This window comes from Hyperolius riggenbachi, chromosome 2, assembly GCF_040937935.1.
Source record: "Hyperolius riggenbachi isolate aHypRig1 chromosome 2, aHypRig1.pri, whole genome shotgun sequence".
NCBI lineage: Eukaryota > Metazoa > Chordata > Amphibia > Anura > Hyperoliidae > Hyperolius > Hyperolius riggenbachi.
The window spans coordinates 154,463,462-154,490,467 of record NC_090647.1 but is presented as its reverse complement, the minus strand read 5'-3'; the positions used below and the strand labels follow the sequence as shown (position 1 = coordinate 154,490,467).

The window sequence follows — 27,006 nt, the reverse complement described above, 5'->3', positions numbered from 1 at the left end:
AATTTTAAGTTGAAATGAAAAAGGTACCGTATATACTCAGATCTAAGTCGACCTTGTGTATAAGTCGACCCCAATATTTGGCCCTCTGGAGTTTTTCAATTGCTCTAGTGTAAATCTACCCAGCAAAGTTAACGGCTGCACTTGGGGACCAGGAGGGGTTAATGGCTGCACTGCTTAAAGTAGTTTAGCCAATAACTGCTCTAGGCCCTTAAGTGCAGCCAATAACCCCCCTCCCATCCTCAATCGCAGCAGAAATACACCCAAACTCGCTAACTGTGGCTAGTATGTGTCATTACCCGCTGAAGCTAGTATGAGTAGTTTTCCCCTGCGGCTAGTATGAGTTTCCCCAGAGCTGCAGCAGCAAGCATGTTTTTTTTTTTATCCCAAAGTAGACAGCATACTTTGATCCCGGCCCTTGTGTAATATGCAAAGCGAGCGCTGCAATCACCTATAAAGTCCACGGTGAGCACCGCATCCTCCGGCATGCAATATGCAGCTTGAGCGCCGTCACTTACAAACTCAATCGCCGTGCGCCGCCTCCTCTCCTTCCTTCACGCCAGCCTGCGTGCATTTCTGTACTTCTGAGACTTCTATGCCATGTGACATCGGGAGTACGCTAATACACGCAGGCTGGCGGAAAGTGAGAGGAGAGGATGCAGCACCTGGCATAATGCACAGGGGAGGATGGGGTGCTCAAAGTGGACTTTTGTAGGTGATTGCGGCACTAGCTCTGCATAATACATGCATAGTATATGTAAAGGCCCATACACACGTCAGACTTTTGCTAACAACGGGTTGTTTGAACGTCCCGTTGTTCAGTCGTCCGCACGTGAAATTGGGCATGTGTGCAGACTGTCGTTCGGGTGATAAGACTGGCCTTGAGCGATCCGCCGGGTCTTATCACCCGAACGACAGTCTGTACACATGCCCGATTTCACGTGCGGACGACTGAACGGCGGGATGTTCAAACGACCCGTCGTTCGCAAAAACCCGACGTGTGTATGGGCCTTAAGCGTATTTTAACTTAAGCACTATTAGGATTAACAAATAACGATTGTCTATGATTTGATCCAAGATTGGCATGCCAAGATTCCATTCACATGAATAATACACGGACAAAAGTGCTGTCTGGTGTAAGTGGACAGAATGACATGTTTATTGAATTCTCAGCTTAAATAGAAATTAACCACAAATGGCACATGCACAGTCATTATACATCTTATAGGGAAACCTTTAAACTTATAAAAAAAAATCTAAAACTTCAGTTACAGTAAATATCAGAACCAGAAAACAAGTGCTTTGCCTGTGCGCCCAGGACATGTGGTGGGCCATTAAGGGAAATTTATTATAGGTGTGACAACGAATAGAAGCATGTGGCTGGATAGTGTAATGGTTAAGGGCTCTGCCTCTGACAAAGTAGACCTGGGTTTGAATCTCTGCTCTGCCTGTTCAGTAAGCCAGCACCTATTCAGTAGGAGACCTTGGGCAAGTCTTCCTAACACTGCTACTGCCTATAGAGCGCGTCCTAGTGGCTGCAGCTCTGCCGCTTTGAGTCCGCCAGGAGAAAAGCGCAATATAAATGTTCTGTGTTTGTTTGTTTAGGCTTCAAAAGAATATATCTGTGCAGCGACATTTAATATCATGGCTAAACCATACTATTCCATCCCATCTTATCATATGAACATACAAAGTATATATAATTAACTTAACTGGACAATATGGTGTCCTTAAAGAGGAACTCCAGTGAAAATAATTTTATATAAAAAGGTGCTTAATTTTTACAATAATTATGTATACATGATTTAGTCAGAGTTTGCTCATTGTAAAATCTTTCCTCTCCCAGATTCACATTCTGACATGTATTACATGGTGACATTGTTACTGTGGGCAGATTATGTAGCTGTTCTGGCTTTAACAGACAGCTATAAACAGCCATTTCCTGTGTGTGTCATTGTTACATTGTGGCAGTTTGCCCAGAGTACCGTACCGTACCAGAGCCTCTTGTGGGAGGGGTTTCAGCACAAAATCAGTCACACAGCGCCCCCTGATGGTCTGTTTGTGAAAATCATTATATTTTTCATGTAAAAGTGGGTATCAGCTACTGATTGGGATAAAGTTCAATTCTTGGTCGGAGTTTCTCTTTAAGCCTATGAAGCACCTTCTGCTAAGCCTCAGTCCCTGAGCTGAGCAAACTACCCTAATAGGATTATATGAATATATCAATATCTATGTTCTATTTCTCTATGTATGTATGTGAGCAAGCAAGAGTATCAATTAGATAATAGCAAATAAGTTATGACAGTGATCACATCCCACACTATAGACCAGAGACCCGCTTAAAGAGGAGCCGTCAGCTATACTATCTCAGAAAAAAACCCACATATATAAGTAGATAAATACTTGCTCTACTTACATAACACATGTATTGCACTGTCCACGTTTTGATTTTAGTGATTTTTCGATTGTAAAAAAAAAAAAGAGAAAATCCTCCTTCTTAGCATTTCCCATTTTAAGTGTGGCTATTTTGAAGCCACTCCTGATGTCATTTCCTCCCTTTGTCTCCTCTGCCTGATTGTGTATGCCTCCACTAGAGAAAGTGCATTGTCTCAGTATGAGAAATTCTGGCCAATCAGAGAGGAACAGTGGTGTGGGAGGAGAAACAGGAGGGAAAGAGGCTTCAGCCAATCAGGCTGCATTAGTTAAGTCTGGGGAAGAAGTAGAGCAGCAGAAAAGGACAACCCAGCATGCCCTGCAACTTCCTTTTTGTGTGTACCAAATAAGTCGGGTAAACTGGGGAATGATCATTTATCTAAATTTCAATCATTTTTATTGAAAATTTTAAGGAAGGAAAAGAGTGTACAACTTGTAACATATCGTAACACTTATAGTAGCATAGTTACAACAACAAAATACATCAATAAGCATGTTTCACATCAAGGCAGTCAACAAAATAAATGGTAACATACATGTATATTTCGTCTGCTACAAACCTCGAACTGTTTAAGAAGGGGATAAACCGTAAACCAACCATTAGGCTCAATTGTAACACATGTATAGGTTACTAGGAGTCTATGACATGAAGGAAATGATCATTTATCAACAAAAAAAAGTACCGTATATACTCGGGTATAAGTCGCAAAATTTAGGACTGATTCAAAGTAAAAAAGTGGGGGGGTCGACTTATAGTCGCATAGTCCTAAATTTTGCGACTTACAGCCTGAGTGGGGTGAGGGTGTGTGTTATGGATGTGGGGTGTGTGTGTGTGGAGGGGTTACTCACCATCCATCGCTGGGCGCAGTGTCCTCTTTTCCTCCTCCCTCACTCGCGCGTCTGCCCCCTTAAGAGAGATGGTCCGGCTCCCGATGTCACATGACGTCGGGACCGGAAGTTACCGCGCGAGTGGAGGAGAAGCGAGCAGAAGAGAGGAGACTGCGCCCAGCGGTGGATGGTGAGAGGAGACTGCTGCAGCGGCGGGGAAAGCGGGCATGGAGGCAAACATCCCACCTTCCACAGCCTCTATCCTCCATCTACTTCCTCTCCCACGCATCCCCTTGTGCTGATACCAGCGTCTCCTGTGATGATGTCATCACAGGAAACGCTGGTATCAACGCATGGGATGCCTGGGAGAGGAAGTAGATGGAGGATAGAAGGTGAGATGTTTGCCTCCATGCCCACTCTCCCCACCGCTGCAGCCTATACATGGGGGCAACTGTACTGGCTACCTACCTATGCTGCTGGCAACTATACTGGCTACCTACCTATACTACTGGCAACTATACTGGCTACCTACCTATGCTACTGGCAACTATACTGGCTACCTACCTATACTAATGGCAACTATACTGGCTACCTACCTATGCTACTGGCAACTATACTGGCTACCTACCTATACTAATGGCAACTATACTGGCTACCTACCTATGCTACTGGCAACTATACTGGCTACCTACCTATACTAATGGCAACTATACTGGCTACCTACCTATGCTACTGGCAACTATACTGGCTACCTACCTATGCTACTGGCAACTATACTGGCTACCTACCTATACTGGGGGCAACTATACCTGGCTGCCTACCTATGCTGGCTACCTATACTGGAGGCAGATACCTGACTGGCTTACCTATAGACTCTATAGACTTACCTATAGACTTATACTTGAATAATTGGAAAAATCCACCTTGTGAGGGTCAAATTTTGGGGGTCGACTTATACACGGGGTCGACTTGTATCCGAGTATATACGGTAGTGGCGATTTTAACTTTTGTATTACCTGGTTAGCATCCTTATTACTTGTTTACCAGATAAAAATAAAGTATTGATTTATGCCGGACAGTTACACTTTAAGGTGGTAAGGAAAGGGGAGGGGGCAGGGATCACTGTATGCTGACCACTTTGGCATAGCAGGGAAAGGGAGAGAGACAGGCAGCCCTCCTATCCCGGCTGTAAGGGGAATAATTTATAACGGACTCTGGTATAAGGCGACCCCTACACTTTTACTTAGTGAGTCAGTCCTAAAGTTTTCAACTTATAGCCGAGTATATACAGGGTCTTCTCACAAAATTAGCATATTGTAATAAAGTTCATTATTTTCTGTAATGTACTGATAAACATTAGACTTCCATATATTTTAGATTCAAATACACACAACTGAAGTAGTTCAAGCCTTTTATTGTTTTAATATTGATGATTTTGGCATACAGCTCATGAAAACCCAAATTTCTTATCTCAAAAAATTAGCATATTTGATCCAACCAATAAAAGAAAAGGGTTTTTAAAACAAAAAAAAGTCAACCTTCAAATAATTATGTTCAGTTATGCACTCAATACTTGGTCGGGAATCCTTTTGCAGAAATGACTGCTTCAATGCGGCGTGGCATGGAGGCAATCAGCCTGTGGCACTGCTCAGGTGTTATGGAGGCCCAGGATGCTTCGATAGCGGCCTTAAGCTCATCCAGAGTGTTGGGTCTTGCATCTCTCAACTGTCTCTTCACAATATCCCACATATTCTCTATGGGGTTCAGGTCAGGAGAGTTGGCAGGCCAATTGAGCACAGTAATACCATGGTCAGTAAACCATTTACCAGTGGTTTTGGCACTGTGAGCAGGTGCCCGGTCGTGCTGAAAAATGAAATCTTCATCTCCATAAAGCTTTTCAGCAGATGGAAGCTTGAACCCACTTTTGAAACCAGAAACAGCGGCAGAAGCGAGTGACCTGGGCTACAGAGAAGCAGCACTGGACTGTTGCTCAGTGGTCCAAAGTACTTTTTTCAGATGAAAGCAACTTTTACATGTAATTCAGAAATCAAGGTGCCAGAGTCTGGAGGAAGACTTGGGAGAGGGAAATGCCAAAATGCCTGAAGTCCAGTGTCAAGTACCCACAGTCAGTGATGGTCTGGGGTGCCATGTCAGCTGCTGGTGTTGATCCACTGTGTTTTATCAAGGGCAGGGTCAATGCAGCTAGCTATCAGAAGATTTTGGAGCACTTCATGCTTCCATCTGCTGAAAAGCTTTATGGAGATGATTTCATTTTTCAGCACGACCTGGCACCTGCTCACAGTACCAAAACCACTGGTAAATGGTTTACTGACCATGGTATTACTGTACTCAATTGACCTGCCAACTCTCCTGACCTGAACCCCATAGAGAATCTGTGGGATATTGTGAAGAGAAAGTTGAGAGACGAAAGACCCAACACTCTGGATGAGCTTAAGGCTGCTATCAAAGCATCCTGGGCACCGGCGTACCTACCGGGGATGCGACCCCCTCAGCCGCAGGGGGGCCCGGGGCTGCTCTGGGGCATGCTCACTGTGTGTGGGGGGAGCGCTGCTCTGGACCCCCCAGCAAGGTGCTCAACTGGTCGCAGCGTCTAATAGACGCTGCGCCAGTTCATTCCCCGCAGCCCCGCTCCAGCAACCTGCATAGTCTCCGGCAGGCAGAGCAGGGCTACGGCAAGATGGCCGCCGAAGAAGCCCTACACTGGAGACTATTTGTGTCTCTAGTACAGGGCTTCGGCAGCCATCTTGCCGTAGCCCTGCACTCTGCCTGTCAGCGCGGGAGATGTGCTGCAGGAGGACTCGGGGAGCTGCGAGCCAGATGCCGGGAGAGGAGAAGACTTCTGTCAGGTAAGTGAATTGTTTTTTTTTCACAGGTGCATTTTTTTTTTCTAGTGTCTGCTGCCTACATTGTGATTTTCAGGTGTCTGCTGCACACATTACGATTTTCTGGTGTCTGCTGCCCACATTACGATTTTCAGGTGTCTGCTGCCCACATTACGATTTTCAGGTGTCTGCTGCCCACATTACGATTTTCTGGTCACTGCTGCCCTCATTGCGATTTTCTGGTCACTGCTGCCCACATTACGATTTTCTGGTGTCTGCTGCCCACATTACGATTTTCTGGTCACTGCTGCCCACATTGCGATTTTCTGGTGTCTGCTGCCCACATTGCGATTTTCTGGTGTCTGCTGCCCACATTGCGATTTTCTGGTGTCTGCTGCCCACATTACGATTTTCAGGTGTCTGCTGCCCACATTACGATTTTCTGGTCACTGCTGCCCTCATTGCGATTTTCTGGTCACTGCTGCCCACATTGCGATTCTCTGGTGTCTGCTGCCCACATTACGATTTTCAGGTGTCTGCTGCCCATATTATGATTTTCTGGTGTCTGCTGCCCACATTACGATTTTCAGGTGCCTGCTGCCCACATTACGATTTTCAGGTGTCTGCTGCCCACATTATGATTTTCTGGTGTCTGCTGCCCACATTGCGATTTTCTGGTGTCTGCTGCCCACATTGCGATTTTCAGGTGTCTGCTGCCCACATTGCGATTTTCAGGTGTCTGCTGCCCACATTACGATTTTCTGTTGTATGCTGCCCACATTAGGATTTTCTGTTGTATGCTGCCCACATTAGGATTTTCTGGTGACTGCTGCCCACATTGCGATTTTCTGGTGACTGCTGCCCAAATTGCGATTTTCTGGTGACTGCTGCCCACATTGTGATTTTCTGGTGACTGCTGCCCACATTGTGATTTTCTGGTGACTGCTGCCCACATTGTGATTTTCTGGTGACTGCTGCCCACATAAGGATTTTCTGGTGACTGCTGCCCACATTAGGATTTTCTGGTGAACTCTGCCCACGTTACGATTGTCTGGTGAATGCTGTCCACGTTACGATTTTCTGGTGAACGCTGCCCACATTACGATTTTCTGGCCCACATTACGATTGTCTGGTAAAATGCTGCCCACTTTACAATTAATTTACAGTGAAACGCTGCCCCATTACGATTATTTGGCACCTATGGGGGGGGGGCCCATCCAAATATTCGCAGGGGGGCCCAGTGATTTCTAGTTACGCCCCTGATCCTGGGCTTCCATAACACCTGAGCAGTGCCACAGGCTGATTGCCTCCATGCCACGCCGCATTGAAGCAGTCATTTCTGCAAAAGGATTCCCGACCAAGTATTGAGTGCATAACTGAACATAATTATTTGAAGGTTGACTTTTTTTTGTTTTAAAAACCCTTTTCTTTTATTGGTTGGATCAAATATGCTAATTTTTTGAGATAGGAAATTTGGGTTTTCATGAGCTGTATGCCAAAATCATCAATATTAAAACAAAAGGCTTGAACTACTTCAGTTGTGTGTATTTGAATCTAAAATATATGAAAGTCTAATGTTTATGAGTACATTACAGAAAATAATGAACTTTATCACAATATGCTAATTTTTTGAGAAGACCCTGTACAGTAGTTTTTAAATACATTAATAACATTATTGCAGCAAGTTTAAAGCAAATGTGTAGCATCTCACTTCAGATTATATCATTTGACTTATTACACAAGAAAAAGCTGATGGTTTTCTTTAGCATGAATTCACATTTAACCTATGCGATTTGGAGATATAATCTTGTTAATGGAAATTGTTTTAGGCTGAAGTGATCTCAAAACAGTATGAAGAACTGTATCGGAGAAACAAGGACATTGATGCAAGGCTGTTTTTGGAAGATGACAAATCTCTGAAAATTGATATCTGTGAAAGGTAAACTGCAAAATTTTTACTTTGAGAAATGTAAGGAACACTTGGGCCCATATGCAATTCACTTTTTCTCCTGCATTTTCTCCTAGGGGATACGTTTTCATCTTCAATTTAAAATAACTTTCCAGGTGATATTTGTACAACTTGACATAAAATGCCTGCAAGCAAGAAAATACTCAAAATAAATGTGAGGCCTCTTTCACAGCGCAACGTTAAAGTCGCACGTTATAAAATGTTTCAACGCAGACTAACGCACAGCAATACGAAGTCTGTGCGACATTCACAGTGTTTAGCGTTATTAGAAAGTGCTGCATGCTGTGCGTTATACACGTTATTAGCTGCGTTAGACTGTTTGCACATGCTCAGTAATGACTTGGAAGCATACTTTTCATTGCCTGTATGCTCTACTTTATGCAACAATAACGGGGCATTAAATTGCGTTGCAACTTTTTTTGGGGCGTTGTATTTTGCGCTGCGACCTTAACGCCGCATCAAAACGCAACATCCTACTGTGCAAGATGATAGTACTTTTTCACCAACTTTTGGGTACTTTTCAAATGTTAAATGTTGAAAATGTAGTTTACAGATAATATGAAAATTTATCTTTTAACCTCCTTGGCGGTCTGATTCTTTCCAGATTTTAGGGTCTAAAAGCGGTGCAATTTTTTTCCACTCTTTCAGACCCTAAAACCTGAAAAAAATCATTCTGGCAGGGAGATCTGCAGCAAAATAAAAAAAATGTACCTTCCTGGTCTCCTGTGCTGCAGTTTTCTTTTTGCCCACAAGATGGCGCTAATATACATATAAACAAACTTCTCTATATTTCTCTAATATAGAGAAGTTTGTTTTCAATATTAGCCCCGCCCCCGATGACATTACGCTGCCACCACCGCTCTGCTGCCACCACCACGGCTGCGCTGCTCCACCTGGCTGCCGGGTCCCCGGAAGAATAGCGGGGACATGGGGGATCCCGGCGGCCAGGGAAAGACCCCACACTGCCGGGGAGAGAGGCTGGAGTCCCGCTGCGCAGCGAAATCGCGCGCGGGACTCCACAACTAAAGGTAAAGCTCTGCAATGCCTACCCCGACCTGAGCTCGGGATCACCGCTAATAGCTTGTTTTTTCTACCCCGAGCTCAGGTCGGGAAAACCGGCAAGGAGGTTAAGAGAGAACTCAGGTGAAAAAATGAATTGCATATGGGCCCAGGAGTATTTGGGATATGGAGGCTGCAATATTTTATTTTACACAATACCAGTTACCTGGTAGTTGTCAGTAGTGTCTGAATCGCACACCTGAAACAAGCATGCAGCCAATCTTGTTAGACATCTTTGATCTGCATGCTTGTTCAGAGTCTAGGGCTAAAAGTATTACAAGCAGGAGAGCCAGGCAGTTTGCACTGTTAAAGAAAATAAATATGTAAGCCCTCATATTCCTCTCACTTCACTTGTCCCTTAACCCTCCTGGCGGTATAAAAAAATACTCAGCTGCTCAGCGGCATCCCCCCGCCCTCTTCGATCGCCTTCGGCGATCTCCGATCAGGAAATCCCGTTCAAAGAACGGGATTTCCTGGAGGGCTTCCCCCGTCGCCATGGCGACGGGCGGGATGACGTCACCGACGTCACTGGGAGTCCCGGGCCACCCCTCGGCGCTGCCTGGCACTGATTGGCCAGGCAGCGCACGGGGTCTGGGGGGGGGGGGCCGCGCGCCGCACCGGATAGCGGCGATCGGGCGCGCGGCGGCGATCGGGGTGCTGGCACAGCTAGCAAAGTGCTAGCTGCGTCCAGCAAAATAAAAATTAAACAAATCAGCCCAGCAGGGCCTGAGCGGCACCCTCCGGCGGCTTCGGGGTTACCGCCAAGAAGGTTAAAGCACACCTGACGTGAGAAACCTATAGAGGCTGCCATATTTATTTCCTTTTAAAGAACGCATATTGCCTGGCTGTGCTGGTGATCCATTTTCAGCCCTAGACCCTGAACAAGCATGCAGATCAGATGTTTCTAACAAAAATCTGACAAGATTAGCTGCATGCTTGTCTCAGGTGTGTGATTCAGACACTACTGGCTAGAAAGATCAGCAGGACTGTAGGGCAACTGCTACTGTTTAAAAGGAAATATCCTTCTCCCTTTAGGTTTCCTTTAATTTAAAACAAGTCTGAGGCAGGGAACACACTTGTCTTTCAGTTTTCTGCGTGCGTTTTCCTGCATACTTTTTCTGCACACCAAGTGTGTTTCTATGCAGGAAAACACGCGCATTTTTTCACAACAGCTGATGTAGTTGATAGAGAAAACTGACAAAATGTGCATAATCAGGATGCAGAATGTCATTTTTTTTTCTGCGTGCGAACAACAAATTAAGTGTGTACTAGACCATTGATTAACATGAGTTCTCAGTTTTTCTGTGCAGAAAACGCGCACGAAAACCGTCAAGTGTGTTCCCTGCCTGAAGGGGGAAAAAACATTTACATAAGGAGAGGGAAGTCTCTGGGTCCTATAGAGCATTCCCGTTCTCCTCCCGGTGCCCGTGTTCCCCTGCAGCCTCCTTCATTTAAATCTTTGGCCACAGGAGACTTCAGAAAAGCACTTTGGCTCCTGAAGACCAGTGGCTCTGTACTGCGCACACGCGAGTGCACGAGAGAGGGCGCTAGGGTGTGCGCAGTACAGCGCTTGCCCGTCTTTGAAAGCCTGAGTGTTTTACCAAAGACTCTCGAAGCCAGCCCGGCACGGAAGAGAGCAGTCTACGACCCATGGGTTGTAGACTGCTAAATTGGGAGCCTGCAGGGGAACGCGGGGACTGTGAGGAGACCGGGATCCAAAGCCTTCCCTCTCTTTAGGCGAGTATCTTTTTGTTTTGTTTTTCTTCAGACTTCCTTTAAACTAATTCTGAGTAAGGGCTAGCATTGCATTCAATATTTCTCATTTGTTTGCCAATAATGGCTTTGTGCATTGGTAATCTAATTTGTCATCATGTATTAAAACCTACTGCAAGTTTTAGAAAATTTTGTTTGACAATGATGCTATTTGCATTATGTTTGAATTCTATTAATATAGCTGTTAATTTAAACTGGAACTAAACTGACCCCTGAAGTTTTACTTTTGCAGGGAGCAATGAAAGGGTTTAAGTGAACCTGAAACCTAATTAAGAAAACAGAACTATAGAACCCAGAGCCTTCCCTTTTTTTCCTATGGTCCCCTCATTCCAGCGATGTCTCCCCCATTAGCAGTCTCTGATCGATGGCTTGGAGACTGCTCACTTCCGCCATGGGAGGCTTCGGAAGTCTTCGGGTGCCCAAGTGCTTCCAAAGACAGGTGGGTCTGTAGCACTCACGCATTCGCATTACAGAGCCCACCCGTCTTCGGGACCACACAGGCTCCCAAAGTCTTCCGAAGCCTCTCGTGTCAGGAGATTTGAATAGGGACACAGCGCTGGAAAGAAAGGACTGCAAAAGGAGCGGGAAAGCTCTATAGGACCCAGAGCCTTCCCTCTCCCTAGGTAAGTATCTGCTTTCTTTATTTGAATTGGGCTACAGGTTCACTTTAAACCTCTGTTTACTCTTTGGAGAGCTGGTGGAGCAGAGCTCTCCTGCAGACTATTCAGTTACTGAGAAAAACTAATTAGGTTCTTTGATCTGCCTAAACAAACACAAATCACATAGATCACTATATGTGGAATAAAGACTTTTAATTGAGGCATGTGCAAGAGTTCAGGTCCACTTTAATATGGACACAAAGAAGCTTGCTAGCAGATGCTGTTTATTTTATCTGTAATTTATTACTTTCTATGTTTTCACCAAACTATCTAGTTTAGAGCAAGAGCGAACACCTAAGAAGAATGCAGATGAACATCCTGTGTTACCCCCACAAACACCCGTAAGGTGAGTTTATTTGTTGGTACTTTGTTTACTGTATTAACTGCCTGTTAAGTTTTTTTGTTTGAATGAAGTAGAGTGATATTCATGGTACCGTTTTTTTCCTCCTGATTGGGAAATGTTTAAAGGACCTCTGATGCAAAAATCTTAAAATTTAAAATGTGTAAACGTATACAATTAAGAAGTATGTTTCTTCCAGAGTAAAAATGAGCCATAAATTACATTTCTCCTATGTTGCTGTCACTTACAGTAGGTAGTAGAAATCTGACAGAACCGACAGGTTTTAGACTAGCCCCTCTCCTCATGGGGGGTTCACAGGGATTTCTTTCTCTTCAAAATGCTCTTAGTGAATGGCAGTTGCTCCGTCCATCTGCCATAAACGTGTACGGTGAGCAGGCAGGCTGGTCAGCATCTTTGTATAAATCTTTTTTCAGGGAGTGTCTTTATAAAGAATAAAGGCCATGCTAAGAATCCCCTATGAAGAGATGGACTAGCCCAAAACCTGTCGGCAATGTCAGATTTCTACTACTTAGTGTAAATGCCAGCATCATAGGAGAGCAGTAATTTATGGCTCATTTTACTCAGTAAGAAACATACTTCTTATTTGTATGTGTTTTTTACATTTTTGCGACCGTTCCTTTTTAAAGGGACTCCGAGCACCTCTCATGGGAATGACTTTAAGACTCCGACCAGTACTGCAAAGTACTTAAAGATGCATACCATTCTGTAGGTAGCTTGTGCTCTCCTCTTTCATTTGATGTTTGAATTGCCGTTCTACACCAAATAGTTTTTGTTCGATTTCAATTTAAAAATTGCGGCTGCTATCTTGGCTTTAACTTCCAGGTCACCCCTTCTTATCTGTTAGAGAAGTGCATCACTGAATGAAGCAGGAAGAGGAAGTGACAAGCATGACCATTGCAAGCGGCTCCTCCAGAGGGGTCATAGCACGACTTTGTTGGAAGTCGTCTGGCTTAAAGGCATACTCGTGAGAGGTGCTTGGGAGTCCCTTTAAGGACAACTGAAGTGAGAAGAATATGGAGGCTGCCATGTTTATTTCCTTTTAAACAATACAGTTGCTTGCCAGCCCTGCTGATCTACTTGGCTGGGCTAGTATTTGAATAACACCAGAAACAAGCTTGTGGTAATCTTGTCAGATCTGACAATAATGTCAGAAACCTCGGATCTGCTGCATGCTTGTTCAGGGTCCATGGCTAAAATTATTAGAGGCAGAGGATCAGCAGGATAGCCAGGCAACCGGTATTGCTTAAAGAGAACCAGAGACGAAGCACCCTCATGTATTTTATTACATTTATCAGTGGGAACATGACAGTAAACACCTACCCTGCTTTTAGTTTCATTCTTATCTGCTTAATTAGTCTATTAGCAGCTGTGATAAGAATCCCCGACTGGCTCATTCTAGGTTTGACCTGGAATCATTATAGCTGAGTCACTCTCCTGTGGAGTCTTTTCAAGCCCAAGCCTGCCACCTCCTGGCTCAGATTTCCTGCTTTGCATACTGATAGCTGTTTGACCCCCTGCAATCAGGATTTCGGCCAGGCCACTCCACCGAGACTGCCCTCACCAAGGTCGTCAATGACCTCACGCTTGCCAAGGTCGAAGGAAAATACACTATCCTTCTCCTCCTAGACCTCTCATCAGCATTCGACACCGTCGATCACTCCCTGCTTCTCCAGTCCCTGCAATCTGTGGGTATCCAAGACCTTGCCCTAGCATGGTTTTCATCCTACCTCTCAAATCGCTCCTTCAAGACCTCCTTTAATGATTCCTCCTCAACCTCCCTCCCACTTTCAGATGGGGTCCCCCAAGGCTCTGTTCTTGGTCCCCTGCTGTTCTCCATTTACACCGCCTCCATCGGAAAACTCCTCTTCTCTCTGGGTTTCAATTATCGCCTATATGCAGATGACACCCTGATTTACCTCCATACCACTGATTTCTCCACCACCACCATGGAGAAGGTATCCTCTGGCCTCTCGGCTATTTCATCTTGGATGTCTGCCAGGTTCCTAAAATTAAACCTGGATAAGACTGAACTCCTAATCTTCCCGCCACGTGCTGCTTCACCCCCACTGACCTCTATGTCACTGTCAATGGCACAATAATTCGTCCTACCACACAAGCCCGCTGCCTGGGTGTCACCCTGGACTCAGCCCTCTCCTTCACCTCCCACATCCAAACCGAGCTAGAGCCTGCTATTTCCACTTGCGCAACATCTCCAAGATCCGGCCTTTCCTGACCCCAGACACTGCCAAACTCCTTGTCCACGCCCTCATCATCTCCCACCTGAACTACTGCAACTCCCTCTTGTCAGGCCTTCCTCAAAACCGCATCGCCCCCCTAAAATCCATCATGAACGCAGCAGCCAGACTCATCTACTCCTCCCACCGCTCTGTCTCCACGACTCCACTACGCAAATCCCTTCATTGGCTTCCAATTCACTTCAGAATCAGCTTCATGATCCTATGTTTGGCCTACAAATCCATACACAAGTCCTGCGCAAGCTACATCTCTGACCTGGTCAGCAGATATACACCTGGCCGTCCACTTCGCTCCTCCAATGACCTCCTCTTAACCACCCCACGCATCTCGCACTCCCATGCACGACTGCAGGACTTCACTAGAGCTGCCCCCATCCTGTGGAACTCTCTCCCACTGCCTGTCAGGCTCGCTCCCACCTTCAACACCTTCAAAAAAGCACTAAAAACTCACTTCTTCGAGGAGGCCTACATCAACTCAACACTACCCTAATCCTTTCTGCCAATAACTTCTTGATGCACCCCTTCCTTTCGTTTCACCAACCCCTCCCTCTAGAGTGTAAGCCTTTGGCAGGGCCCTCTCCCCTTGTGTATCTTACTTGACTGTGTGCACTTTACCCAGAATTTGGAACTGGTAATTCTACCACTCCAGTTTATGATCTGGTATGTACTACTATCTGCATTGTGTTGTGTATCTTATTGCTATTACCTGTATTGTTGTATCTATGATTTGTTACCTGTATTGTTCTGTCACCCCAGTTATCATTGTCTGTAATCCTATTTATTGCACAGCGCTGCGTAATATGTTGGCGCTATATAAATCTAATAAATAAATAAATGACATGGGAGGGGCTGCTGCTGAGAGAGAATCTCTGAAACAGACAAGTGTGGCTGCAATATTATCTGTGTGCTCTGTGTGCCTCTGCATAAATACTGATGATGACTGCAGTTTCATTCCTATGAGAGACACTTCCTACTGCCTGTACTGCACATCATACCAAAATGAAAGCACACAGATTAAAGGCTGCAGCAGCCTTTCTCATATAGCCTAGATAGCAGCCTAGTCTCATATAGCCTAGTCAGCACATCCAGAACAACTCATAACCCGGAAGCAGAAGGGATATGAGCCGGCGGCCATATTTGATTTTTCCTGGAGCAATAATTGATAAAAAACACTAAAAAGGGCACACCAGAGCGGCAAAATTATCAGGTAGAGCATTTATTCTTTACAAGCTATCGACTGATATGTTTATTTTGTGTGAACCGTTCCCTTTAAAAGGAAATAAATTATGGCAGCCTTTATATCCCTCTTGTTTTATTTGTCCTTTAAATCGCTGAATGGAACTCAGGCAGGTCCGTCCTGTTTGTCCAAATAAGCATCAAAGAACAGAATCCAAAGTCTGTCTCAAAACTATAGCAACTTGGGCTTGGCTCCTACCAGTACTTTTATCAAGATCTGACCAAAAATATGCAGCCTTCCAACACACATATATATAAAAGTTCTATGCGTCTACAAATTCAGATGAATAATAGGAGAATGAAAATGAATGTACTGGGTTTGTCTGTAAGTTGACTCTTGTATCTAGGTGTGTCTTAGCTCTGTCATAGATTCATGTCACGGTAAATGCAATGATTTGTGGTTAGCTGTGTTTATGGTGTGCACAGGAAAGGTAAAACAGATGGCTAAAGCCAGAGAGCTGTCACTGGAGATGCTGGGAGGGTGGACCATGGATGGTTGGATGAGGAGGAACTGTGCTCTGAATAATTGCATGTATTACCCTATCCAGCTTCCTGAATGTGACACATTTTAACAAGCTCCTGGAGCTAGAGAACTGATTAGTGTTTTCATGATCCAAAAGATCTGGCCCAACTCCCCAAGTTACATTCCTCACTTGTTTACACTCAAGCTTATTGACACGTTCTTTAAAATTAGACGGACAGGACAGCACCTCTTATGATCAAATCTGTTATCTATTAAAAGTAACTGAAATGTATATATTGGGAATTATTTCCATTGCTTTCATAGTGGTAGCAGCTCAGTTTTCACATATATAGATGCCAGAAATCACCAATGTTGACTCACAAACTACATTGCTAAAGAAACCATTTACTTTAATGTTGTATTATTGTTATGCTAGGTACACACTATGAGAATTTCTGGCAGATTTACTGTCAAATTGATTATTTCTAACATGTCCGATCTGATTTACGATCGATTTCCGAGCATTTTCCAATTGATCATCTGTTGAAGTGAATGGAAAAAGGTTGAAAATCGATCAGAAAATGCTCAGAAATCGATCGTAAATCAGATCTGACATGTTGGGAATAATCGATCTGAAATTAAATCTGCCAGAAAATCTCAGTGTGTACCCAGCATAATTCCTTGTCAGCAATAACTGTAAGCATGGGTTCCTCAACATATCTGTGTCTGTGACCTGGAATCAATATAGGAAAAATAGGACAAGCACCCTAAATATTATGTAGAGTATGATAATGGGTCCCCTTGCTAAGGGGTCCAAATAGAATGGAGTGTGCTAATGGGCAAACCAAAACGGGTGGATCGCGAGATGCATTAGGGCGACTGGCAGTGGTGCTCTTCCTAGTCCTGCTCTCTCCTTTCACGTAAGTCCCACCTTTTCTGTTTATGCACGGCAGCACTTTACTTTATTTCCTTATCAGGAATCCTCATTGGACTTTGGACTGTTGTCCAATCTTCATTCATAGCAACTGCTGTTAGTTGTTTTTTTTTATGTACTGTCATACTATTTTCTTGTGGCACTTTATGTATTTGTATAAATTGATATACTGGATTATTGGAATTAATTAGATTGTGAAACTGTGGACTGTTTATTAATTTAATTTATATTTTTTATATAATTCATGATTATATTGTTGCACCCCGTCGTTTCACCTCCTTGGTGATTTTAAAGCAGTAGGATCAGCCATACTATGCCAGGGAAAAAAACCACTTATATAAGTAGATAAATACTTGATCTACTTACATAACACATGTATTATACTGTCTGTCAGGAACCGGCCCGCGGCACGCCTGCGTATACGGTTCCCGACTGCGGGTTTGACCAGATCAAGCGGGGAGCAGCCTTATTAGAGCTAAAACAAGGCTGGGACCCCTCAGAACACCTCTCACTGCAACCACTAGCGGTTCGCTAGACACTTCCACTCTGCTGTCGAGTCCTCCGCGCGCAATCCGCGTTTTCGTATTCGGGTCAGCTTTGCGCTTAGGCCAAATACGGGAACTCCACGCACCCACACACACACACAGTTGCAATCTTACACTGTAGTGAAGCAAAGCCACTAACAGTCGTTATACTGTTAGCCACTCAGCTGTTGAGCTACTCGCACTGGCGTTTTCGTACATTGGGTCAGCTGCGCGCTTTAGGCCAACGTATGACAAACGCCCCACACACAATGCAATTACAATCTTGTAATCCTGATCATACAATCAGGCACGGACTTGTACACACTTCAATCTCTTCTAGGCTATGAGTGTTAGTTTAGTACAGCAGAAGTCAAACTTATTAAATAAGGATTTAATATTCCATGTATAAGGATTTAATATTCCATGAAAACTTGGAACAATGCAGAACTTAATATATACAAAAGATGTACAAAAAACAAAGTAAAAAAGTACAAGATAAAAGTTACAAAAATAAGTTACAAAAATACACACACGGATATTTGCGTAAAAATAAACGGGGAAAAAAGAACGTTACCAGCTTAGGTTAGAACGTTGTTTGACGGGAGGACGCCGTTTGTTCGACCAGGAGTCGTGATCATCCCTAGCTATGCGCTACCTCCAGGAGAAGATTCTTTCTAGGCATCTGGCTCTGCTTTTTATACTGTGAGATACGCCCGCAGGCTGCAACTTCCTTGGGGAGGGGAGGAACTAGTTTTTAATTACATCCTTAGACATAATTTGATTTCCAGAGATCTAACATCCACATATGAAAAGTGTATTATAGCACACACACAACAAAAGACTTCCTTAACCTCCAATCTTCCCAGGTTACAGGTGACAATTGATTAAGGCTTTCACATTGCAGCAGGATGTCCTGTGTGAAGTCCTGGCTCAGGCTGGTGTGAGCTGCTTCAAGGCATACTGCAGCCAGTCCAGGTGACAATTGCTTCCAAGCACCATACACCTCTGCTACAGTATTCAGACAACAGGGTCGGACCACCTGTATAGGCTTCAAAGCAACTGTCTAAGTGTTTCCTAATTACCTTTTTTCTGGCTGTCCAGAGGAACTGTATGCTAATGTCCCAGCCCCCTGCTTCCAGAAAAATTCAATGCAAATGTAGGTCTATTGACCCACACACAATCACATGACAGTCCATGAATCTAGCCTGGCATATCTACACCTTTGACATAATACACAGCAGACATAAAAATGGGAAAATGAAAATATTTTACTGTATTATCCTTAAAGAGAGTCTGAAGCGAGAATAGATCGCGCTTCAGACCTCATAGCTAGCAGGGGCATGCGTGCCCCTGCTAAAACGCCGCTATAGCGCGGCTTAACGGGGGTCCCTGTCCCCCCAAACCCCCTCCGAGCAGCGGGGGAGCGCTTCCTGGTTGGGGCAGGGCTAACCGCCGCAGCCCTGCCCCATGCGCGTCTGTCAGACGCGTACCTCCGCCTCTCCCCCGCCCCTCTCAGTCTTCCTTCACTGAGAGGGGCGGGGGAGAGGCGGTGATGCGCGTCTGATAGACGCGACTGGAGGCAGGGCTGCAGCCGTTAGCCCTGCCTCCAGGAAGATCAGGTCCAGCGACCTTTTTTCCGACCCAGGTTTGCGGGGGGTGGGTTGGGGGTGAAGGGACCCCCGTTAAGCCGCGGGATAGCGGCGTTTTAGCAGGGGCACACGTGCCCCTGCTATATATAAGACCTGAAGCGAGATTTAGTCTCGCTTCAGTGTCTCTTTAACAGCATCAGCACCCCGATATATCACCACACTGTCCACGTTTTGATTTCAGTGAATGTTATATAGTAAATGATGAGAATTCTGTTCCTGGTGGGGGCCATGTCTTTTGCCCACAGTTAAGGCTAACTCGTGATGTCATTTCTGCCCTTTACTTTTTTTCTCGTCTCCTCCAATCACTGAGTCACCTCAGCCTTGCTTGTAAACACAAGTGAGTAGGGGATTAGGTTTCAGATAAGAAGCTGGCAGGGAAATAAAGGGAAGAGGAGGAATAGATTATAGATAAAAAGAACCCCCAGCATGCAATTCTTTTGCACGACTACTAAAGGGCCAGTGCTCCTTAAGTATGTGATAACTCCAAATCATAACAGCAGAAAAAGTTTTGAAAGTTTTGAATGCAGGATTAGCATCTTTATCACTTAATACGCTCAGACCACATGCTATGGTGACGATACCACTTTAATTGTATTTTATTGTTGAAGTGTGTTGTGATCCTAATAAAGAATTATAGAATTGATTATTTAATATTGGTCTGGTGCTGTTTATATATTGGCGCTTTCTCTCCTTTCATTAAAGGTGACTCGGAATCCGTCTCATGCTTTCTGTAAAGTGACTGGGTAGTATGCAGCATGAGAAACCACCTTCTTTGGGTGTGGGTTGAGTGGACAGGAGGGAGAGACGTAGTTTGGATACCGTACGTCTCTAACATTCTGAGCTGATGTTCTAATCGGGGTGCTATAGAGGGATTATGTAGGTGTCTACAGTGGCGTAGCTAGGGAGCTATGGGCTCCAGTGCAAGCTTTACTCTGCCCCCCCCCCCCCCCCCCCAAGCACTTTATACAGAACAATAGATACAGCACTCCAAAAACCTGCCAAGGACAACCACAGTGTCAGAGGTGCAAGAAGGGGATGGGGAACAGTGATTATTACTACAGTAGGGATTACTATTATTCAAAGCATCTATAGATGTAATTATTGCCAGGAGGGATGATCACAGGTATGCAAATTCTTCTGAGTTGATGCAAATGTATGCATTTTAAAAATGGACCAATTAATTTAAACCCAGGTTTAAACTGAGTGGTCCTTTTTCAAGCTGCATATATTTGCATAAAAAGTTGCATAATTTCTGAAGTATTTGCATCTCATTGATCATACCGAATTACCGCATAGGACCAATAGAGAGCTAATACTGTGGTTGAGGGAGGGCCCCTAACTTGTCTAACATATGAACAATGGAAAACAGAAGGGGTTCTTTTTTTCCACAGTGTTTCCTTACATTTTTTTTCTGCTGTATTGACACTGTACCCCAACATTTTATGCTTCCCTTTTAGAAGCATATAATTGACATCTTGAAGGCACAGAAACTTAGATGGGGTTCTCTTGTTTGAGAGTCAGCAGTCCTATGAAGATAGTAGCAGTGCCTAGTGAGGCGGATACAACGGCCTTATCCAACCTCACAGGAGTGTGGCATTATCCAATTTTTTTTTTAATAATACTCGGTCAATTAATCTGGGGATGTTTTATTTGCATTTTATAGTGTTGTACATTTTATAAAATTATTATTTTTTTACACATTCTTCACAGCCCTTTATAGAGCACATTGATCTACTTGAATCACTACCTGTTTCTTGGAAGAACTCGCAGTCTTACCACCTGCTAAAAAAAACCCAAAAGCAAATATTAATAAACTTACCAGTATGATTTTGGGTTTAGGATGGAAACTGGAGCATAATCAATTACAAGGATATGTATAAAGCTAAAAAAAAAAAAGTCAGGAAACCAGCAAAAATGACCATGAACTGTCAAATATGAAAATATTTTTTTAATGTGCAAAAAGTGGGCAAGCGTACAAAATTCTTCAATGTAACAATTCATCCATAGGCATATTTAATGCAATACAAGTGGAGAATAAATAGTTATTCTCCACTTGTATTGCATTAAATACTGTATGTCTATGGAGGAATTGTATTGAAGAATTTTGTATGCTTGTGCACTTTTTGCCCATTAAAAAATAAGAAAGTTCCTGGTCATTGTTGCTGATTTCCTGACTTTTTTTTTTTTCAACTTTATATATCCTTGTAATTGATTATCGTTCATATTGGTGTGGTGGAACACCATGAAGGATAGATTTTTTTTTTTTTTTTGTTTTTTTGTTCCCATACCTCCCAATTGAAATTATTACAGGAAACTGGAGCACCCAGAGGCAAATGCAGGGAGAACATACAATCTCCATGCAGGTAGTGCCGCAGTGTCTCTATCGCTGCAGAGCGAGAGTGTTAATGAGTGCCAACATTGACAGATGGATTAATCAGCAATTCAGAAAGTTTTGTTAATTGCTTCCTCTTAGGCCTCTTTCACATCTAAAACTGCAAAACGTTCGCGGGAGTGATTTTCCCGCGATTAACGCGAAAAAATCACTGGACACTGCGGCGGTTTTGGAGCGATTGCGATTAGCGATGCTAATCGCAAATGCTAATCGCAAATGCTAATCGCGAACCACTGGCAAACCGCTGCATGTAACACGTTTGCGGTTAATGCTAACCGCAAACGCGGCAGTGAAAACACTGCCATGTGTTACACGTTGTAGCGTTTTTTTAAAAACCGCTAGCGGTTTGCCTTGAGCGGGAATCGCGTGATTCCCGCTCAAGTGAGAACGGGCCCTTAAAGGGGATCCGAGTTGAAAAACGAAATATCACAAGTAACTCGTCTATATGTCTTATCTAAAGTTTAGATGGTTTACATAGTAAATCTAGCTGCAAACAGCTTCAGCAGTATGTCATTATTTCTTCCTGTGATCAAATGAGAGCAGCCATATTCTGCTTGTCATCATTACACCCAGGCAAGCTACTCTGCATCTCCACTATTCCAAGAAACTCTTGCTACATGGGACTCAGAATGCCTAGGCACTGGAGAAGCTGTGGACGAGGCTTTTGTAGTTTATAGGGAATTGGATTATTAAAGGGAAGGTCCAAGCAAAAAAAAAAAATGAGTTTAACTTACCTGGGGCTTCTACCAGCCCCATGTAGCCATCCTGTGCCCTCGTAGTCACTCACTGCTGCTCCAGTCCCTCGCTGGCAGCTTTCTGACCTCGGAGGTCAGGGCCGCATTGCATACATTTTTACGCATTCCAGCTAGTGCAGGAACAAAAATGTATGCGTTGCACCACTAACGCGTAAAAATGTATATGTTAATGTTCCTGCACTAGCGGGAATGCGTAAAAATGTACGCAATGCGGCCCTGACCTCCGAGGTCAGAAAGCTGCCAGCGGGGGACTGGAGCAGCAGTGAGTGACTATGAGGGCACAGGATGGCTACATGGGGCTGGTAGAAGCCCCAGGTAAGTTAAACTCCATTTTTTTTTTTTGCTTGGACCTTCCCTTTAATACAAAAAAGTATTTGGCTTGAGGAATGCCCTATAAACCATATGTAAGTGGCACAATTATGTAATAAGTAAGTTTCTCTCGGATCCACTTTAAGTACAGTACTCGTCCTGATTGTTTCTGTAGTCTCATTTCCTGTTGAGGTGTCAGTGTATTTTTATTGGTCAGACAGCTCTCCAAAATCGCCCCTGATCTCATCATCACCCACTTGAGGTAGTCAGGAAGAAGCTTTTTACTTGCATTTAGAAAGCTGAGGCTGAACTAAAACTAAGGGGCTGCCATCTTGATCCGTGCGTCACTACTTGATGAGTCTCTAACCTAGAGCAAACATGGTGGATAGCAGATCAGAGTTCACAGCATGTTTGCTCTGGTTTAATGACTAGGTAGGGATTCAGTCAGTCAGAATCAGTATGAATTGTTTTTTCACACTTGGAAATGGCCATGGCAACTCCCAAATCTCTCAACTGTGCTTCATTTACTCTGAATTGTGAGAGAGTAATGTAAAAAATGTGATTTTGTTTTATCTTTAACAGAGCTGCAATGAACACAATCAACCAGTTGATGATCACTCTAAATACATCCAGTGATGAGCCATCTGTAATTCTCAATTCCTATTTTGAGGCAAGTATTGTTTTTTTTGTTTGTTTGTTTGTTTTATCTGAAATATTTATTTAAACAAATTTTTTTGACAGAAATGTCTTTAGCTTTAAAGCTAATCTAACCTAATCATCCAGCCTCCCCCCCCCCCCCCCCCCCCACAGGGATCTGCGGATTTAGATACAGACACAGAATATTTAAGGTGCGTACACACGGCGGATTTTTCCAAAACAACCGGTCGTTTGGACGTCAAAATGGGCGTGTGTACAAACAGTCGTTCAGCTGAGAACGCTAGTTTTGATGGATCCGCTTGGCGGATCGGTCAGATTCGGTTGTTTTGAAAAATCCAATGTGTATGTACCTTTTTTATATCGCGCTTTTCTACTTGCGGACTCAAAGTGCCAGAGCTGTAATATATTCGTCTATGTTCCTTTTCTTCTTTTTCTGCCTGGAAGAGTTGAACGTCAGGTATGAAAGTGTCAGCCTATAGCAAAATCCTCAATAATAAGGAATTACACCCAAGACAACATTAAACCTTTTCTAGCTTTTCCACAGAAAATAAATCTTTAGGTTTCTAAAAATAATTTTTAGGTTTGGGAGGTTGGATACATATGCGTAATCTTTTCAGTTTATTCTTATTTCAGGTTTGCTTAAAGCAGGCATGTCCAAAGTCCGGCCTGGGGACCAAATGCGTCCTGTCAAACAATTTGTGGTGGCGCTCTAAAGCTTTCTACAGTTGTTAATTCTATGTGGCCTGCATGCAGGGGCCAGAAGCAGAAACAGCCACTGATTAGCTGCTGTCACTGTGCTAACAGCACAACGTATATGGGTTATTTTCCATGGCAGTGTTTTGGTGATATGTCACAGACATAGTGTAGCTAACTGCAATCAGCAGAATTTTTTCGATTTCGCTAATTCGGCCCCTAGCACTCTCATGAACGGCAATATGGCCCATGGCCTAAACAGTTTGGCCATCCGAAGCTTAGAGCAAGCCTGAACTGAAAATGTAAAAGTCAAAATAAACACACTTGTTACACTTACCTTCCATCTAGTCCAGTGATCTGCAAACTTGGCTCTCCAGCTGTTAAGGAACTACAGGTCCCACAATGCATTTGCCTTTATGAATCATGACTGTGGCTGTCAGACTTCTGCAATGCATTGTGTGACTTGTAGTTCCTTAACAGCTGGAGAGCCAAGTTTGCAGATCACTGGACTAGTCTACTCTTCAAACTCTTTCTCCTCTCCTACGTCCTGTTTTGTCCACCGTGATCTATGGAATTCTCCATCCTCCATTTTGAAAATGGCCATTACCCCATAACTGTTTCCTGGTCAGCACACTCTTAAAGGGGCATTACAGTGAAATATAAGCTCTTGGAATTTCCAAAATTGTAAGTTTCTATTAGAAGAAGCACCACATATTAGACGGTGCTTTTGTTTACAAAGGTCATCTGTATAATTTATAGCTCAGATACAGATCTGTGTCCCGTTGCAAGGCAAAGGAAATGACGGACTCTGCATCAGTTACGCTGTGTGGTTATAGCCATCTCTCTCCTCTTGTCAACTCAGAGTAATGCAAGCCCATTCTCATAATGCTGTGAAAGGTGTTGGGTAAATAAACAGACAGCCTGTTTACCTAAGACATTCCAAAGCGCAGTACTTTCTCCTGAATGAACTTGCACTAGGAGTATGGGGTTGTGAGCTGACGGAGAGAAGAAAGATTTTAGTCGAAATTATGCCCAGCTTCCCTTGCCTTGGCATGTCAGGATCTGTATCTGGGCTATAAGTTATCCAGATGACCTTTGTAAACCAAAGCGCTGTCTAATACGTGTTGCCCTTTCTAATAGAAACTTTCTTTTAGGGAAATTCCAAAATCTTATATTTCACTGTAATGCCCCTTTAAACTGTAATATCGCCCACTTGAGCCATAGGGAAACATGGATATTACCTTGCTCATCAGTTGTATTTTCAGCTATTACTGACAGCAACTGATATATTTTAGTTCTGACAAAATCTTGTCAGAGCTGGAAGGAATTGTTGTAAGAAGAAAACGGTGAGCTTTTGAGAGGAACGGACAGTGAGGTAAGTATGTACACACGCAATGCACCCAGAGTAGTATGTCACGGCAGAAAAGCAGGGATTCGTGACATTCGTTTCTACAGAGCGGATGCTGGCAGAAGCAATGTCTGCAGCATTCCCGCTCTGCTTCCCTGCAGCGCCAAACGACTCTGGAAGCATGCGTGTCCCCGGCTGCCACAAGTCAATAGGAGGGGGGGCAGGGTGAGGAGCCTGAGCCACTGTGGAAACTATTCATTTCGGGCATTGGCCGCAGTGAGACGGCCACTTCTAGTTTTGACTTGCCAGAACCTGAAGTGGCTAGACTTCACTTGAAAAGTCAACTCTTCATTTGAAGAGTCGAATTATTGACAATTATTTCCGTAGCCGTGCTCCATAGAGAGTAAAAGCTCCTAAATTCAGCTATATGCTAGTCCTACATTCTGCAATAATTAACCATTTGTATTGCTTTTTTTCTCACTGATAAGTGTGAACCCTCCCTCAGGCCTGGAACCCACTGAAAACAGCAAACGCAAAACGCTACCGCTAGAGTTTTGTCTGAGCGGTTTGCAAGCGGATTCATGCGCGTTTGCGGTCGCGTTTTGCAACATTGTATTTTTTTGCTCAGCGGTTGTGTAGCGTTTTGCGTTTTGCGTTTTTATCCTGATTGGTCCTGTGAATTATTTTTAATTTTGTTACAGTGTGCTGAACCGCAAAACGCTAGCAAAACCGCTCAGTTTAAGTTTTGCTGAGCGTTTCTGCTAGCGTTTCAATACTTTACATTGAAGCGCTAACGCTCCCAAAATGCTGCATGTCCTGCGTTTGCGTTTCTGGGAAACGCAAACGCTCCTGTGGAAGTTGCCCCATCCATTAACATCAGCTGAGCGTTTTGGCAAAACGCTAGCGTATCGCAGCGCTGCCAAAATGCTCAAAAAAACGCTCTTGTGGGTTCCAGCCCTCAGAGTATAGGGAAACTTCAAAATGCATATGCATGGTACTCAGGCACTGCACAGATGACATAACCGCTGCGCCAGCATTTCCCTTCTCCACGATCCTCACTTGGCTTACAATGATTGAATTGTTAGTTTTATTTCTTTCTAGTATAATTTAAAGAGACTCCGTAACAAAAATTGCATCCTGTTTTTTATCATCCTACAAGTTCCAAAAGCTATTCTAATGTGTTCTGGCTTACTGCAGCACTTTGTACTATCACAGTCTCTGTAATAAATCAATGTATCTTTCCCTTGTCAGACTTGTCAGCCTGTGTCTGGAAGGCTGCCAAGTTCTTCAGTGTTGTGGTTCTGCTATGCACTCCCCCCTCAGGGGGGAAAGAAACACACAAATGATCTCTTGAGATTCAAAAGGAATGCTGTATACAGCCTGCTTGTGTATGGATGTATTTTCTATGTGTGGACATACTGTACATCAACCTACTTCCTGTTTTGGTGGCCATTTTGTTTGTTTATAAACAAACTTTTTAAAACTGTTTTTAACCACTTTTAATGTGGCGGGGAGCGGCGAAATTGTGACAGAGGGGAATAGGAGATGTCCCCTAACGCATTGGTATGTTTACTTTTGTGCGATTTTAACAATACAGATTCTCTTTAAGCCCTAATCGTAAGCTCTTTGTAGAACTGCACAATCAATCCAAAGAACAAGATCACAGAGCGAGTGGAGCGTCTGGGGCAAATCTTCAAAGCACGTTTTGGTGCTGCTGTCGGCCAGGCATGCTCACAGATAGGATACCAGGTAAAGTTTTCTATGCTTTCATTTGTTTTTAAATTATTTTACTGTTAACTGCTATAGAATTCTATTTTTTTCTTGTTATCAAATTTCTTTAACCACTTGAGGACCACAGTCTTTTCGCCC

General features: G+C 43.8%; 1 protein-coding gene across 1 annotated transcript in view; it reads left to right on the top strand.

The window, feature by feature from the left end:
- The window catches only part of RB1 (RB transcriptional corepressor 1), a 292,700-nt gene that overhangs the window by 82,893 nt on the left and 182,801 nt on the right, over nucleotides 1-27,006 (top strand). The window contains exons 10-13 of the mRNA XM_068267730.1: nucleotides 7,931-8,040; nucleotides 11,836-11,907; nucleotides 23,022-23,109; nucleotides 26,770-26,886. Of these exons, the coding sequence (XP_068123831.1) occupies nucleotides 7,931-8,040; nucleotides 11,836-11,907; nucleotides 23,022-23,109; nucleotides 26,770-26,886 (387 nt within the window). The remainder of the gene's footprint in view (nucleotides 1-7,930; nucleotides 8,041-11,835; nucleotides 11,908-23,021; nucleotides 23,110-26,769; nucleotides 26,887-27,006) is intronic.